The sequence below is a fragment of the Tachypleus tridentatus genome, chromosome 7 (assembly GCF_004210375.1).
Source record: "Tachypleus tridentatus isolate NWPU-2018 chromosome 7, ASM421037v1, whole genome shotgun sequence".
Lineage (NCBI taxonomy): Eukaryota > Metazoa > Arthropoda > Merostomata > Xiphosura > Limulidae > Tachypleus > Tachypleus tridentatus.
This window is the reverse complement of record NC_134831.1, coordinates 65030170-65049736: the sequence shown is the minus strand read 5'-3', so window position 1 is coordinate 65049736 and position 19567 is coordinate 65030170. Positions and strand designations below refer to the sequence as shown.

Genomic DNA, 19567 nt, shown 5'->3' with positions numbered 1-19567 from the left:
ACACTGCCTAGTGTATTATTATCAACCCACCATGAAAAATGGGAGAATAATGAAGGGGAGCAAAACGAGAGATCAATAGCAGTAAAAGACTGACGAGGTCCATGAAAATAAGTAGAAGAACCAGTATTGAAAAGAGAAAGGTTGTGATCTGAGAGCAACCCCTCATATCGATATCAGCACTTCCACAGAGGGGATGATGTTCATTAAAGTCCACCAGGATTAAAAAGGGAGACAACAACTGTTCAATGAAAGCATCAAGGTCTGATTGCTCATATGTCTCTCCAAGCAACAGGTAGAGATAACAAACAGTGATGGTATGAGCCAAGGAAACATGGATGGCTACGGCCTACAAGGGTGTATCGAGAAGTAAAGACAGGGTTGGCACATGCTGATCAACCAACAGTGCCACCCCTCCCTCCATGCACTCATCTATCACACAGCCTGTCATTTCTGTACAAAGAAAACCACTGAAAGGTGACTGTATCGGCAGGTTTCCTGTAAGGAAAGACATACAGGATGGAAGGAAGCAATCAGTGTTTTGATGTCATCCAGATTAGAACATAAACCTTGACAGTTCCATTGTATCAAGGTGGTCATTTTTATTTATGTGTAGGCAAATTGGGTGGAGAACCCTTCTGTTTATGACCACGTCTTTTTTCCTTACTGTCCTTATTTGAGGGTGGTCTATCGACCTCCATGGGTCTTGCCCTGGGTCGATTGAGCAGGTCTTCACTGTTGAAAGGGGATTCCAGTGACTAAAGAAGTAAACAAATGATTGTTTTGCATCTTGGGGAGGGAGAATAAGATGTATCTGAGGAAATGCCTGTACCTGGAACCAAAGGATGTGGATCTTGGGGTTTGTTGGAATGTCTATAAGGGACAGAGATAGGTGTTGACACTGATTTCAACTTTTTATAACCATGGAGGTCGAAAGGCTTTTCATTTGTTTTGAAAACGATTCTTTTGGAAACACAGAGAGATCTGTGTGCACTCCCTCTGTAGTTGTGGAATAAAGTGCAGCAGCATATGTCCAAGATGTAGTGGTGGACAGAAACTTTCAAGCGTCAGGATAAGTAATGTTATGAATCGTTTTCAAATGCTGCACCTCTTTTTCTTCCAACCATTTAGTGCAAAAACAAAAGTAGGACGGGTGAGAGCCATTACAATTGATGCAATAAGGGTCCGTTTCACATTCATAGGCATCGTGATCCTTGGGACCGCAACATGCACACATTAAGGAACCACAACATGATGTCTTTGAATGACAGAACCTCTGACACTGGAAACATTGGAGAGGGTTTGGAACATACAGCCATGCCCTGCAATTAAGATATCCTGCCTTGATGATGGCAGGTGGATGTGGTGATGTAAATGTCAGAAGGAGGATATTGGTCGGCATTGTAATTCTATCTTTGCAAGTGGAGTATGCCTCACTGCAGAAACTCCTTGAGTGGAGAAACCAGCTAGAATCTCTGACTCAGTGATGTTCTTCAAATCCCTCTCAACAATAACTCCTCATGATGAATTTAAAGTAGCATGAGGTGTAACCTCAATAGGTATGTCCCCAATTGCCTTTGAATGCAAGAGGAGTTTACTGTGTTTAGATGTGGATATTTCTACCAATATGTCACCAGATTGAAGCTTCTTTACTGACTTTGGAGAGCCAGCAAGTCCCTCTAGTCCCTTCAGAATGAAAAAGGGAGACATTTGCCCTACAGATTTGTCTGAAAGAGAATGTAGGATTAGAAAATGAGGTACAACAGGTGTTACAGATATTGAAGATTGCTGCTCAGAATCTTCAAAATGTGATCGTTTACCTATGGACTGTTTTTTCTCTATTTTATTTAAGTTTTTATTTGGAGGATCCATAATAAAAAAAGGAAATTTTGGTGCCCACTGACCCCACTCACTATGAAGCCCCACGAGGGGATGCACTACAATGAGAAACAAGGACACTGTAGCAATACCAGAGTTTCATGAGCACTGTACCCAAACACCAGCATCAGATACAATATTCACAACACCTGTTGAGAACATCAAACACTGGCACTTGGTTGACCCTAGCCCAAGTGGACCAGCTGATTGACCCAAGAGGGGCCTACTTCAAGGACACCTGTCTACAGGAATTCAAGGCCAAAGTGGTGTGTTAGGGTTGACCCTCAACTACCAGGATCATCTCCTCCCCTTCACAGGTTGCCATGCACAGCAAACACATGGGTGGATGTTTAGATCCCAGAGGAGGTAAATTGAAAGAACAGAACCTTCACTGGGAGGTCCTCTCACCACATACAGGAATCCACACCGAGGGGAAAGAATTATAAAATAGCAATTTTAAAATATTTTAAATTAAATATTAATAGCATTATATGATACCATACACATGTTCAAGAATGCTACATATCTGAAACATTATTTTTAAATTCAAGTGCAACCCGTTTATGGATTATATGTAAAGAAGTCAAATATTCCTTCCAGACAGACAGCAGTGAATCTGCAATTTATTATTTATTCTTAAAAATCCATCCAAAGTCTTAGTCAATAAAAAAATGCAAAACTTTTGTCACCCAATGTTAGAAATTAACCTTTTAACAAACAATAACTTATTGTACACAATTATTAGAGTAAGACTGTTCCAAGTGTCACTTTTACAACTGTGTACAATTATAAATCATTGTTTATTAAAAATGAGTTTTAATGTTATGCACTGACACAAGGGCCAATGATTCTTTTCACCCACTTCCTCTCATATTTACATGAATATAGATTCAACTCCTTTCTGGACACAGACAATATTATACATTGAAACATTAGTTTGTATCTGCATATATTTAAAAATATTAGTATGCATACTAAATGAACAGTTCATTGTTAAGTAAGGAGAAGCAGTATATAAACAAACATTAAGCTGAGAACATAGGAAGTTTTTCAAAGGCCTGTGTTAAATGATAAATGTGGAGTCTCTGGATTTCACTTAAACAATACCAGAGTAGTTATTTGTAATGGTAATCAAATGTGTTTCTTTATTTTACAAGTAAATCTGTCTATTGTTTACTGTTTCACCATGCACGCAAGCACACTTGTATGTTACTAAATTGTATTGGTTTCCATGTTTTATAAGTTATAAATTAATTCACAAAACAAATCATGTGTAATAGTTTGCCAATAAAGCTTAGATTATGAAACTTGAATACTGAAACCAACATAAAATTCCTATTCTAACAATTCAAAAACATGCTTTTGATAACAAAAGCAACAACAACATAGATATCTATTATGTATTTAATGAAATTATTTTTAATAACACCTACATGGTAACAACAGTACACAATCATCTCTAAGAATACCCCATCACATAAAATAACTTAAATTCCAGTGATGATTATGTACTCTGTATAAAATGTGTTGATGAATGAGTCTTAAAGAATTCTGATCTACAAGAGACGATTTAAAGTATACCACACTGCATGTGTCTGTAATTCAGAATAAACAGAAGTAATGATGACAACAGCAGATGTTATGTTGACAACTTGGAGAGAAGTGATATCCTCAAAAGAGGGGGTGTAATGATCCAAAATACACAGTGGTTTTAAACTCAAACATCAAACACAGTGCATGCTAGCATAATGACTTGTACATTTTTCTCAACTTTACTTGAAATATACATGTAAATCAACTGTAGTATTTCTTTTGCCTTTTGTACTACTAAACTAAGGTAAATGTGCCATGATCTTAAAGAAATTACCATTAAAACACATATGTGAATTTTAATTTTTTTTAAATAAATTCTCAGTTTGATAAATTAAACTCTTACTCATAAACAATAAAATCTAAAACAAAATTTCTACACTATTAAAGTTAAAAGTTTCCCTAAAAAATCTGAAAAAATACCTTTATACAATGTCCACCACACTGACTGAGCATTAATTCAAAATGTATTAATGGTTTATCTAAGGTTTTTTAGATGTTTTTAACCAGTCAACAAAAAAATTTTCCCATTACACACAAAACAGTATAATGTTAGAATAATAAAAATAATATTGAAAAACAGATGAGAGCATAGACATAGCTTACATTTAAAGATTTAAAATTCAGGACTAAAGCTGGTGTAATTAATTTAATTAACTGATTACTGATGACTATTAATTACAGTGATTAGTGTAAAGTAAAATAATAGACACTACATTCCACTAAATGTAAATGAAAGTGTAGAAACCTGAACAGTACACAGATGTCAATGAACTGAGCTAAAAAGTATCTAAGTGAAGTGTCACATCAGACTAGACACATGTTGATAAAATAAACAGTTGTACATGGTAAAAGATGAGATAAATTCATAGCCTAGCAAATAATTAAATATTTTCATTCATTAGTTATATATTAAACACTATTTCTAATTCAATGATACCATAAATACTCTTAAAACACCACTGTTATAATTGGTTTATTTTCATCATAATTTACTCAACACACTCAAAGAAACATTACTGACAACTGAAGTTTACACTTGACCTAAGGGTCACTGAAACTACACACGTATCAATATACAAAATAATAAAAAGATCCTTCCCAAGGTACTAAAAACTTGATGTTTAAAGATTACCCACACATAAGCACAACCAAACTCAACTTTGAACCACACCTAAATTAAAAACTGGTAGAACTTTGAAGATATCTGTCAAAATATATGGCTAATTTAAAAATAGTTGTAAAAGTAAAACATTACCTTGAAGTGTAAAGTTTCTACAGTCTTATTACTAAATTGTAAAAAATGTAATACCTATCTGTCACATTAAAGTCATTCACTATGTTCTATTTTGTAAAAAAGTAACATTTCTGAAAATAATTATCATCTTTGAATGATGCAACAAATTTCAGTGTTCATTGTAATGAAATATATACAACTTAATTAAAATGACATATTTTTAGTCAAAATATGAAATCTGTTTGATGGTTTGCAAGTAAGATATGTACTTAACACATCTCTTATAAAATATGGAAAGTATGCCTCATAATATGATACTTCTTTAACTGGATGGTAAAAGTGCTAAAGGCATCATTAACACTGCAGATTTAATCTGAAAGATTTAGAAACATGGTGTTTAGCCATTAATTACAATTATAAAGCATTTGTAGTTGTGTCTAATTTATACATCCACAAGATCAGTCAACATGACAACATATAACTAAATTTAACTTTTCATATTTGCATTATAAAAAGGAGTCATCATGAAACTGTATATCTAGCTTAAGAGTGACTTAAGTTTTATAATAAGATAGCTTTAGCGATAAAACATCATACAAACTCTGAAACATGTACATAAAGCTAACTCAATATAAATGTTCTGCAAGAACATGTTTAAACTTGGTCTATTTAAGCCACAAAAGATGAAACTGTTTCTCAGTATTTAAGCTCATCACAGGGGAGGAGATACAAACAATATTATTTGATGAAAAGGAATTATATGAAAGCATTATCTCTGAAAGTTAAAGCATTACGTTAACAGGTGCAAGTCAAACTATTTAATTTTCAACTGTCTAATGGGAAAAAAAAGTGCATTTATAACATATCGACTGCATCTCATCAGTTTCAGACTACTTCATTCTTAACTGGTCCAATATCCAATAGATAACATTCCATTTTTGTGATGACGAGAAACCCACTTGAACTAAAAATGTATTCCCAAGACAGTTAATCATGGGTATTAAAATTTTACTTACAATAACGTACAGAACAACATTTTGACCTTCTTAGGCCATCTTCAGGTTAACAAATCTGAAGATGACCTAGAAGGGATGAAACATTGTTCTGTATTTTACTGTAAAGTTTTAATACCCATACCATTCATCTTGAGAAAACATTCCATTTTATAACACAAAATTTCAAACCATCTTAATTCAGATGTCCAAAAATGTTATTCTCTTTAACTTCATTGTATCATCAGGCCTATAGCATAATATCTGTTTAAATGAGTGCATTGTGCTGTAAAATCTATGACATATATTAGTTTTGTTTCTCATATTCTCACAAACATGTATCTGTCTTGGATAGGTATAATTTATTCCAGGGAAATACTCGTGTTTTCTTCTGATTATACATTGTGTAGATCAGTGCTTCTCAACCTGGGTTTTGCAAAGACCTTGGATTCCTCAACAGAAATCCAGGATTTCTGAGAGATAGTGGGGTTCTGCAAAATGCAAGTGTGCTGAATACTAGTGATTTAACTGGAATCTGACTACATAATGTTTTTCTTATCAGTATTGCAGGTTTTTAAGGACACATCATAGCAACAAGTCACTGCACTGTTTTAAATTAGTGGGCAAGAGTGGGTAAAAATAGTTACTTAAGTCATACATATTTTTACTGTGAGAGAGCATGCTTCTCATTATGTGTGCATGTATTGCCTGAGTAATTATCTCAAGAAATTTTTCTTGGGTATATAGATGCATTAAACATAGGTTCTCTGACTGGAATTACTGATACAGTGTTAGTCATGTTTTTTTTAGATTAAATGCAGTGAAAAATTCTGTGACACAAATTTGATGCCAGAATAGTTTTGTGGATTCAAAAAGATTGGGAACCAATGGTGCAGATCATGACTTTGTCATGTGACTATCATACATCTTCCACAGGATGAAATACTTTTGCTGCAGTTCTGTAATACAATTTGGGGTTTCTTCAACATTTCTTTACCTCTGCAGCTGTACATTACTGTACTGCTAAAATAAACTTGTAAAATAAAACAACTATTCCTTCTCTCATATAAATGAAAGCAATGAATGTTAGAGAAGCCTCAGAATTTTTCCTAAAGTAATTCAGAATGCCAGATGTCTGTGAAGTGTGCACTGCACACACGTATGTGTCACAATGGCAGGGAGGGTTCTTTTCACAGCCAGACAAACAGCATGTTGGCAGTCCCATCTTGTGTCTGACAGTTGCTTCAACTTCATGTGCTGATTCACAGGTTCAAGCTCCTTCTCTACCTTCAGAAGTTCTTCATGCACAGCCGATGTAGAGAAGAATTTGTACAGCTTCTGAATTGTCAAAGAACTCTGCTGCCACCTGGACATTGTGCACACAATCAACTAGCACAAGGCTGAGCCTGTGTGAATAGCAGTAGACATACACAGCCTGAGCCTCTCTCCTGAACTTCTCCTGTATGCCAATGATGTGCCCTGACATGACTGCAGCTCCATCATAGCACTGGCCAATGCAGGCATTATGGTCAATACCACATTTAGCCAAAGTCTCCATGATTGTCTTGAGCAATAAATCTGCATCCAGACCCTCAGCCGCTGTGAAGTCCAGGAACTCCTCGTGAAGGCTCTGTTAGTGGACAGCTGTTCTTGTTTGCTCACATCCTTTGTTTCATCCACTATTAGAGCAAAATGCTCAGCTTCCATGACACCTCTTTGCTGATATTCTTTATGATCATTCCAGCTATGATGTCAAGCAGTTCATTTTGAATATCATGGTGCATGTACTTGGCATTGCTAGAACCTCTCAGCTTCTTCTTCACAATTTCATCATACCTGGAAATCATGTCAAGAAATTCCAGGAAATTGACCCTGTTATCTGATTGACTACCTTCCCTGTGACCTCTCTGGGCTTCATTCTGGCAGGCTGTGCAAAGCAGTGCATCTATCACGGCTCTTATGTAATGTTAGTTTTCCTCCACAGTTTTAGCATGACTTGCATTGAAAGTATGTTGGATCCTTGCACCCTTTGTTTTCTGCAATTTAAACTGCCCAAGCTTGCATGGCAAACTTTTGTCCTGCAGAGTTATCATGGGACTTCAGTGATGTGGTCACCTTCTTCCAGTTCTGGAAGCCTTCATGGGTGAAGGACTTCTCAGTTTTACTGAAGTGTGTGTGACTGAAAAGATGACATGAGAAGCAGAATGCAGCATCTTGGGTTACAGAGTACTCCAACCACGAGTGCTGATCATGCCAATGACCTTGAATGACCTTGACTGGCCTCTATATTCTGTGGCCAGGTATCTCTTTAAGTCTGGACAGGTAGGACCACTATCTGGAAGCTGGCTCAGGTCCTTGGGTCCTGGTGGTAGTTTTTCACCCTGGGTGTGAGTGGTGCCCTCTTGCGGCTGGGGTCCAGCACTAGTCGTGTCCGCATTCTCACCATCATGATCACCACTATCCTCTTCACTTGCACCGCACATGTTTGTAGGACCATCTACTTGCTGCCTCTTCTTGGGTAGCAGGTAGTGTTGCATAATCAACCCTATGTGTAGTATGACCAGTTTATGTTTTGGTGGGTGATGTTTGATTCTTGTCTTATGTGTTGGTGTACTTGTTTGAAAATGAGTCGCTGATTTTGATTTCCTTTTATTAATCCAAACTGAATGTGTGCTCCAGTGTGAGGCCTTGTAAACAAACATAACTCAATTTTATACAGAGCAAGCAAACATCAAAGTGATCCCCGAGCCGGCTGACTGCTAGTACCACTTCTTATTCCAAGTTGTATTAGTTTATATGAAATGAATGGGAATTTCTGTCCTTATGTTGGCATTAGGGTTTACAAAGGACATTCATTTTAAACATCAAAATCTAAGGAAAACGATATAACATACATACTATTGGGTCATTTCATGAATAAGGAACAAATAACAACTAAACATAGTTCAACATTATGAACAACTGCTCTGCGACATTGAAATCACCAAATTATATTAATAGCACATGAAAATCCAGAACATATCTATGAAATACTGTTACAGAAAGTGTTTATCTTTAACCATATAGCCCAAGTACTTAATTAGAGGGTAATGGTAATGTAAAATTACAGGGCTAATTAGGGAACACAAACACAGCTTTGATAGGGTATGTTGTAAAACTGTGGCCAGCTAATGGGATTGAGTGGGGGGGGGTGTGGCTGGCATCTGGATCTCGATCGGGCTGAGCCATCCGTTAGCCGCACGCAGAGCATACACCATGGGCAGTGGCTCAGTGATCATACACTTAAGGTGTTCAAGGCGGGAATCGCGCGCTTGAACAAAGCAAACCTGTGGCTTGCATATTGAATGGTCATAGTAGCACCAAAACAAAATGTCTAAATTGCAGTTGACCTTCACAGAAAGGCTGGTTTCTTCATAAGTTCACATTATTCATACAGGCAAAACTGGCAAAAAATATTGTTCTTATTATCATAAGTGTGACAAGCACCTGTTACAATAACGTAACTACTACATTACATTAAATTAGGCACTTCTAAATAGCCTAATGACAATTTCAAAATTCATTCTAGAATTGTTTAGAAATATTTGGTCAGTTAACATGTAAGGTTATTATCTTATCACAAGTATAACATTAATTGGATTATAAGTCACAATTTAAATGTATGCCACAATAATCAGTACAATTTTAGATGGCTGATACACAATGCAAAATGATCTCACAGAGGACACAACACTGGCTAAATGCTTCATAGTTTTGACCTATACACAATACACTTATACATGCATGCTATGTTTTACTTTTCAATAAAAGATAAATGAAATTAATGGGTAAATACCTGTGAAACCTTTGATTTATCAAGTAAAATCCTTGTTGATCTGTTGTAACTTGAAATCAACGTGGTTGTCTAATCTTCTTCAAAGCTCAAGATAGAATGGCATTACACAAGGAGTGGCAATACAGCGCATGAGTTTCAGTGCATTCAGTGCGTTGCTATGGGATGCATGACACATACTTCTGTCTTAATGAAGACGTTGAATTATACAGATCTATGTCTCTTTGATGTTAATTGTTAAGCAACAACCACAATTGTGTTTTCCATATTTTATGAATATATGTAGGTAACAATATTTTGGGCGGCTGAGGGGGACTTGGCTCGTATTGGGGAGCTCAAAAATAACCAACACTGAATGGGTGTAAGAAAGGACTTGGACCCCAAAATTAGTCTATTCTAAAAAAGCATGGCACACCGAGAGAGGAAAACACAACCAAAAGTGGAATACTATAGTAAGGAATGAAGTTAAGAAGGGTACAGTAAAGACAGTTGTAAATGGAAGAGGTATAGAGGAGGTTCATGAGACACAGTGTACAAACTCTGGACTGAAGTGCAGAAACCCTCCATGCAGAGCCAAAGCCCCAGAGGGCAAATGGGGTCAAAAATCTTCAAGACTGAGGTCCTGGCAGAGCCATAAACCATGGACCCATAGTTCAGTTTTGATCAAATAAGGGCACAACAGATCTTTAACATGGAACATTGATCCACTCTCCAAGAGGTGAAGGAGAGGATGTTCAGTCCCCTTGTAAACTCGATGTATAGCTGCTTGATGTCTGGAATGAAAGCAAGCTTAGGATCAAATATGAATCCAGAGACTACAGAAAGCACAACTTATATTGGTGGTGAAAGTGCATACAAGTGGTTTTAGAGAGAGATAAGGTAAAACTGCTTGCTGTGGTCCACTTCAGTAAGGGCAATCAGTAACTGCTACTCAATAAATCTCATGCTCAATGACTGACATGAGATGTGGAAGTTATTGACAGTCTGTTTGCAAATGTAGAGGGGAGTTGTCCACTGATGACATCAATTTTTATAATGAAATGTGTGACACACAAGACACAGCTCTGAAGAACTTCAAGTTCCTGCGAGAAAGAACATGAAAGTGTTGAACCCACATGGACTTGGAACTGCCATTCCATTAAAAATGCTTAAAAACAATGGGCAAATGGACACACAACCCATATGAATGAAGGTCTTGCAGAATGCTGCACCTACATGCAGTATCATAATGGTTCTCATGGTAAAGAAAATAGAGAAACATGATGTCAATTGAGAACAGCTTCCCTGTCTGATGTTTCAAGTTGAATCAGGTGGTCCATGGTGGAATGCTCTTGTTAGAACCCACACAAAGTGAGTAAGAGGAGGTTGTTTGATTCAAGGAAACAAAAGAAATTAGCATTAAACATCCTCTTGAAGATCTTACAGAGACAGCTCATAAACACAACTGGATGGTAGTTCAAACAAATCTTGGGATTCTTCCCACGCTTAGGAAAAGGGAGTACAATAGCATAGTGCCAAGCATAAGAAAAAACATTCTCCTGCCAGATCTAATGAAAAACAGCCAGAAGAATAGCAAGAGAGAGATAACACAGCATCTTGTAACGAACATCATCAGGTCCAACTGATGTACTGCCAGACCAATGAAGAGCAAGCTTGAGTTCCACCAGCATAAATGGATGATTATAGTTATAGAGACAATCAGCCCATGTCTTGATGGCTAAGAGTATGGGGGATGAAGCAAAAATGCTTTAATCATCTATTGATGACAGGATCAAGTTTTGAGAGAACAGTTAAAGAAGGCCTGTTGGCCTGGTCCAATTTCCATTGAGGCATGTGGGTCAGGTGGCACTGACCATGGTCAGTCTCTTTCAAACTGATAGGAAAATGATCACTGCCCCATAGGTTACTGTCAATCTTCCAAGAAAAGTGAAAGAGAGCAGATAGAAAGATTAATAGCAGTAAAAGACTGATTAAGTGCATGTAAATAAATATGTGAACTAGTATTGAAGAGAGAGAGGTTTTGATCTAAAAGCATATGCTCTGTGAAATGACCTCTCCCATCAATATCTGTACTACCCCAGAGGGGATCATGTCCATTCAACTTCCCTAGGATTAAAAAGGGAGATTGTAACTGTTCAATGAGGGCAAAGTCTGACTGATCATAGGTCTATTCTGGAGCCAGGTAAAGAGAACAAATGGTACAACCCAAGGAAGCAAGGATGGTTACAGCTTCCAAGGATGTATCAAATAGTAAAGACAGAGTGAGCACTTCCTGATAAACCAGTAGTACCACCCCACCATGCACTCAACCATCATACAACCTGTCATTTCTGTACAAAAAAAACTGCCAAAGGATGACGGTATGGGCAAGTTTCAAAACATTTTCTATAAGAAGAAACACATGGGATGGTAGGAATCAATTAAATCCTTAATGTCATCTATATTTGAATGAAAACCCAACAGCTCCAATGGATCAGAGTGGCCATTTTTATTTATGTGGAAGAGAACATGGTGGAGAGCCCTTTTGTTTTTGATGGGTTTTTTTCTTTATTGGACAAAGGTCTGTCGAGTAGTCAAGTCTCTTCTTGGGCTGCAGAAAAGGATGGATCCGAGGAAACATCCAAAGTTAAAGGAAGTGGAATCAGGCAGTCACTGGAAGTAGTGGCAGGAATAGAGATGAAAGTAAGTGTAGATTTATTAATTCTTTTAACCATGGAGGGCAAAGAATTCTTCAGATGTTTTGCAAACAACTCTGCTGGAGGCAAGAAGAGATCTCTCTGCACTGGCACTGTGACAGTGGAATGGAGTGCTGCAGCATATGTCCAAGATGGAGTTGGGGACAATAATTTCCAAGCCTCTGGGGTAAGAGATATTTATAGTCTTCAAGCATTGCACCTCTTTCTCTTTCACCCATTTAGAACAAGAATTAGAGCAAGAGGAGTAAACACATCGTGATTCTAGTTTGCACTTTTAAGCATCATGGTCTTTCCCACCAACAAGCACATGATAAAGAACTATGACATGATGTTTTTGAGTGACCAAACCAATGACACAGAAAACATCTGAGAGGGTTAGGAATGTATGGCCATACCTTACAGTTCAGATAACCTGCTTTGACTGTGGCAGGAGAATGTGGTGATGTAAACACCAACATTAGAACATTAGTTGGCCCCATAATTCAGTCTTTGCAAGTGGAGATTTGGTGCATCACAGAAACATCATGGTTAGGGAAACCAGTGAGGATCTCTTACTCAGGAATGTTCTTTAAATCCCTCTCAACTATAACTCCTCTGGAAGAATTCAAAGTTGCATGGGAAGTAACCTCAATGAGTATATTCCCAATGGCCTTCAATTTCAAGAGGAGTTTGGTAGGTTGTGGTAAAGATGTTTCCACCAAAATGTCTCCAGAGCACAACTTTTTATTGACTTAAGGAAACCAGCAAGCTCTTCTAATCCCTTTTGAATAAAAAAGAGGGACATCTGCTCTAAAGATTTCTTGAATAAGGAATGGATAATTAGAAATTGAAGTACAGAATATAACTGCGATGTTGACTACACAACAGTCATCCATGAGTGGTCATTTACTTATAATGTTGTTGTTTTTTTCTTCAATTTTTTCATAACTGAGGGTATTCAAAATAAAGATGCTACATTTCAGTGTCCACTGACCCCACCCACCATGAATCTCTTGAGGGGATGCACTACAGTGCCAATGTCCACAACACCTGTTGAGAACATCCAAGAATTCAAGGCCAAAGTGGTGTGTTAGGGTTGAACCCCTCAACCACCAGGATCCTCTCCTCACATTCCCAGGTCACCACTCATAGCAAACACATTGGTAGATGTTTAGACCTCAAATGAGATAAACGTAAAGCACAGAACCTTCTCTTGGAGGTCTCCTCACTACGTACAGGAATCTACCTTGAGGAGGTTGGATGTTATACTAGTTAACTTGGGTAATTGAATGGGACCTTTCATACGAGTATAATTTGTTTATTGAGCTACCAATTAGTGCTTTTCTATCATAATGGGGGCTGGAATGCTACCTTCAAGAGGTAAGCTTATTTAACTTATTTACTCCCAGTGGTAGTGCCTTATTTTTATTATTTTATTTTTCAATTAATTTTTTCTTCTTCTCCTTCTTTACTGTGGAAAGCAGTCACCTTCCCACACCCATCTACAGGCAGTGAAGGGTGATATAGATGTGGAATGTTGTGGGCTTGAGCATCCACAACTCACTCTTTTACTTTCTATATCTATATCTTTAATTTTAGTTTCTATTGTTATTTGTTTACTTTATTTCTTTATGTGAGACTGGTGAATAGAGGTTAAGATTGATAGATGGTGCATCCCAAATGCAATGTGGGTCCTACTTCTTCAACCACCTCCAAAACCTATGGTACACTTTACATCCCACATTATTATTATTACAGCTTGTACCCTGGAATTCTTTAAACCAGTGCAGCATTTTTTTTACTTGTGTTTGGTTATAACAAACCAATATATATATATACATTATATAAAAAACAAGCAGAGTGCCTGCTATTTGTTTATTTTTTTAATTTATTGCCAAGTCACAGACACCTAGTAAAGAAGAATCCTTAGTTTCAGACAATTCCATTTCCTTGTTTTTTTGTCATCAAATCCCTAATTTCATTAGATGATAACTGCACACTTTATTTTGTACAAGGAAATAACTGACTTAGTTTACTGATTAAGTATTTGTGTCATTAAACTCAAAGCCAACAGCCTAAATAAAAGTAAAAAATGTGCCTATTTCATGTGTTCTTATATTCCTTTTTGGGCAAAAAAAACTCCAAAACAAGGTGGCATAGATTTACTGATGGACAATTTTCAGTTGATATATGAAAAACTACAATAAATGAGACAGCCAATCCTGGGTGATGAATGTTAAAATACATATTATGGATCATCTTTATAGTAAAATAATGTACTAAATACAAAGAAACTCACTGTCTGACTTTCTGTAGTCGTTGTTCTTCTGCTTCTAAGTATCGCTCCAATGTTTTGATTATCTCTCCTTCTGTATGAAGAAGTTTCTGGAGGTCTACAAGTGCAGTAAACAAATCAGCTTTGGCTGGCCAAGCAGTAAAAGTCAGCAGGAAGAAATAAACACAGACTGATGTACAATACATGGCACCAGTAAACAAGTAAAATGTCAAAATACACAGGTAGGTTTATCACAGTCTCAGGAAATGCTAGCTGTAACTGAAAGAAAATAGAGAGATGTTAGACTATAATAGTTAACATCTTGTATAAAAATATATTCACTTCAGAGCATAAGAAATACCTGTAGGTTAATCTCTACATGTTAATTACACTAGCTGGATATCTTGTCTTTAAATAAATAAATTAAAATATTTCACAGCTGTTGATTGAACAATACGTTTCTTAAGCCCAAGCAAAAATGTTTGAATTGCATATTCAAGAGGAGATATTGGTATTAAAATAACATCCCTTCTGGGGAACTAAAGTAAAAAAAAGGAAGAAAGTAATTTACCAATGATTTATGCTTTTTAAATAATGAATCTTTGATCTGGCCTTTGCTGCTGGTGCTCAACAGTACTCATATTTAAAATACTATGAACATAAAAGCAATTTACAATAGTTTAGTTTTTGCTACTTATTCTCCACAGAGATAAAGCTTGTGACTTTCAGCTCCAAATTAACACTCATTTAAGAGTTTAAAACGTAAACCACAAGCCAAATTTACTGATGTAGATCCTCAATTATGTGGCATTTTCTTACTGAAGTTAATACAATTTCTCTACAAAATAGTGAAAATCAGATGGATTCCTTTATTACAAATTACATTTTAGAATTGTTATGAAAGAATATATATCACTGCATGCTAAATTGACAAAAATACTTTCCAAGTCTTGTGCCAATCCTTCTAAAACATTTTACCAAAAATGTCACTTGTCAGTGATAGATGAAAATTTCATTTTCCAAGAACTGATTCTTTCAAGCAACAAAAATATGATTTAACTTACTGCTATACTTTTAAAACATGTATCAAGATGTTTTAAATTCACACAGCCTGTACTGATGAATTATCAGTTATTATAATAATCATTAATAAAATTTAACAGCAATCTTAAAAATTACACAGAACTAAAATTAAATGAATACAAATGTACTACATATGATAAGCTTACTTTATAAGAAAAACCTGCAGAATCTTATAGGATCTTAAAACAATGCAGTCTTAAATTTCTACCTTGAATTTGCACAGGTAGCCATTTGAGATCTTTATAAAACAGGTACACAAACAATCTTTGAGAAAAATAATTAAAAAGTGCCATATAAATCATAAAGAAATTGGTCTAGTGTATGGAATATAAACAAAATAAATAAACTGGTCTTCAGTTTCTTTGAAACAGTATGCAGTGTCTTTACCCAGATATTTTGTAATTACTGGACTTTTGTTTGGGATTTCCCTGTATATACATTTATTTAACCAGTTTAGCTAAAACCAGGGGTGTAATTTGTGTAGATAGTACTTAGATTACAGGTAGTAATGTCACACATTCTTTTGGCATACACATTTTTAAAAAATAATTATTCTAATGTACCTGTTTTTCAGGTATCTACACTTGTCAGTGCAAGTCTAGAAAAATCAACTTATATTACAAATTCTTGGTATCATTAGTAGTCATGAATGCTGCAGGTTAACAAGATACTCAGAAAAATGAACACAAAATAAGGACCAACAGGTGACAAGGAACTAACAAGTTAAAAACTGGGGATTCCACAATAATGGAAAACCACTTTTTATAGAAAGGGACATCTTAGTTGATGTTTCTTGACCTTAAGACCTTTTTACACATATATAAAGTATTCTAAATGAGATAAATGAACATGTGGGGTAATTATGAATGTACTAGAAAGTAAATAGGGGGATGGACGAAACAATTATTATAATGTACATCTTCCTCATTGTAAGAAACCAAATCCTTTAGAAGTCTTTATTTTCTTTATATTTTAGCACCTCAGCAAGAGCTTCAAGAAATTTATGATAGATACATTAGTTATGGTGCCCTCATCCAAACAAAATACCTCAATTTATGTCAAAAGGATAAAAAAGCCAAACCGATAAGGAAGGAAAACCCTTTACTAAATTCTTGCTAAAAAGTGTCAACTTTCCAAATACTTTTATTTTGGAACAGCATACCTCACTGATACTCTTCGTATTAAACCCCCCAGGGACAGGAGTTTTACTGTCACAGTTTTTTCTAAGCTTTTTTTTTCAAAACAGATTATTCCTCAATCCTGGTTGTTTAAGCAAAAATCTTTAAAATGAATTCTTCTCTCTCAATTCCGTAGCATCAAGTGTTGCTACTACCATCACTGCAAAGAGATCTTTCAAGTCAATATAACCACCAGACAGAGCTTTAATTATAGCTTTATTCACTCCATGTTGCTACTTTTTCATAAAACTCACAATCCTCCAGTCCACCAGTATATTTTCACTTTTGTACACCATCTGTTTTTCATTTATTAGTAATTCAATTCCTCTAATCATCCTTTCAAGAAAAGGCTTTTCCTTGAGATATTAATAAAAATTTTAAAAGCAATTCATCCCATATCAGTTAGTTTGATATAATTAATGAAAACATTTCAAAATTCATTAACAGTTTTTAATATTTATTCATCCTAACTTTCATAACATCTAAAGCATTTGGATGTCAGGCTTTTTAAAATTAAGGATATTACTAATATTAATTCTACAATAGTTTTTTTTAAAAAAAAGGCATAGTAAAGCAACCATTACTAACAACAGTGTTCATGTGCAACTGAATTTCTGTTACATATATATTTACATTGGCACTTGTGTATAATGTTAAAATAATAAATATACAATGTTAAAACCATTTAAAAATAATGACTTAATGTAGATTCCCAAATTTGGTCTTGCAAAGTTTACAGACAAAGGAATTTTCCAAAAGCCCCAATAAAATCTTCAAAACATGACAAATATACAAATATATATAAAAAAACTTGTTTAAAATTAAAGTTTCCAAAAAGTAATCCTATATATGATGGCAACATAACTAGCATTAACATTTTCCTTACCTAAAATGTATTTCAGATAAATACTTATATCTCTGCACTGTTAAAAAATTATACCCATTATCCAAATAATCAAAATGTTGCTATTATGTGTGCTTGTTGTTACACCCAAAGCAACATAATTGGCTATGCGTGATATGCGCAATTTTAGTTTCATATAGCTATTCTTTTTCTTTTTTAATTCTTTGGTAATTCAACTTTGGTAATCTAGAAGGAGGGCTTGTGATTCAATTGCAATTTCAAAAGGTCTTGGGTTCAATAATCATTGCCATCACACTTGCTTTACCTGTCTTTATTATGGAAGCCTGGCAGTAAATCGAACACTAACAGCCTAATGAACAAAAATACTTACCTAATTTTACACTTTTTTGTTTTCTTGGTAAAGCTCTGTCTAATGCATATTTTCTTTAACTTCTACTAATTTACTATTCTGGACATTAAAAACTCACTCCGAAACATTCACATATAAACACCAAGAACAACTTCGTCTAAATTTAAGAGTTAGACCAACGATCAGTAATTGAAACGAATCAAAATTGTACTTAGTCACTCTTAACATATAAAGTTTCTACCGCTTGATCTTTCCACCCACGCATGAAGAACAATTTCGAGTCGCACATAACGCCAAAGATTAACCATAAACTGTTGCATCGTGCACCATCTGTTGGTCAACTTTAATGTTTTGGTCCGTTATTTCTGTGATCACGTCACGAGGCATTAAACTTGTCTGGATCAGAGAAGAAGAGAAACTTTCAACGTAATCATCAAGTTTCTTAATCCAAGGACGTCATGTATTTTTACGATTTAGTCCAGTAAGTACCAGAAAACGTAGCGGGCTTTCTTTGCTTGGTGTGTATGTTGTTCATATACGATATTTTTTACTACTTTCTAAAAGAAAATTAAGATTTTAATACAGTTAACCCTTGCTTTCATTTATTTTGCGCTGGAACTTTACTAAAATTGTCAATTTTTCCTTTTTGATCTACGTAATTTCTTATTAAAATTTGTTTGTTTGTTGTTAAGTAAAAGTTACATAATGCACAATCTGTTCTCTGCCCACAGCGGGTATCAACATCAGATTTTAACATTTAATCCCCAGACTTACCTTAGAGCCACCCGGGAGCGTTATTAAAGCCTCGTCAATAATTAATACTTCTTTAATACAACTGAATAAACCTTCCAAGTTTTTTATTATTATTAACGATAATTCTACAATTACATTTAAATACTGAGCCTTATTAAAATCCCCTTGTTAACAATTCGTAAATATGAATGCCCTACCCCTTCCTCCTGCAGTGGTTTAGCTGAGATTCTAACAGCTTATAACGCTACAAATCGGATTTCCTTACTGGTGGTGAGCACGGTACACAGAAACCATTATGTGGCTTTACGCTTAACAAACAGAATTATTATAAGTGAATAAACCTTCCCAAACATACTTTATTAACAATTCTCTTACATTTGTTTTAGTAGTACAGTTAAGTATATATGTATATTTAACTTAAAATTATTAATGTGAATATACAATTAAATTAGTTTTACTGTACCAAATATAATATTTTTCATGCAGGTACATGTGGTTGCAACGCAGATTGTTGGTCATACAAGTCGCTGACTTTCGTCCTAACTACCTATTATGCTGAGTTATTAACAAGTGGTATCATATGAACTTTTTAATGGAAAAGGTTACCGAAATCATCACAAGCTGAAATTTCTCTTTCAACTGGCAAGGGATGTTTAAACTTAACTAAAACAATATAAATTTAACAGTTACCGTACCTTTCAAAATAATAACATGAACATAAACTTTATCTCGAAATTTTAAAATTATAACACTTTATTCATAAACTGTTTGCAATTTGCTTTTCATCCACAGACCGTGAGGTAATTTCACCTTTGTACATCATACATCCCGGTTGCACGAAACATGCTCGCCCTTTCAGTCGG

General features: G+C 35.4%; 1 protein-coding gene across 1 annotated transcript in view; it reads right to left on the bottom strand.

The window, feature by feature from the left end:
* LOC143255841 (prolyl 4-hydroxylase subunit alpha-1-like) overlaps nucleotides 1–18223 on the bottom strand; it is a 50286-nt gene extending 32063 nt beyond the window's left edge. The window contains exons 1-2 of the mRNA XM_076512160.1: nucleotides 17973–18223; nucleotides 14501–14755 (exon numbers count right to left, since the gene is read on the bottom strand). Of these exons, the coding sequence (XP_076368275.1) occupies nucleotides 14501–14682 (182 nt within the window). The 5' untranslated portion in view covers nucleotides 14683–14755; nucleotides 17973–18223. The remainder of the gene's footprint in view (nucleotides 1–14500; nucleotides 14756–17972) is intronic.
* Nucleotides 18224–19567: the final 1344 nt, after the last annotated feature.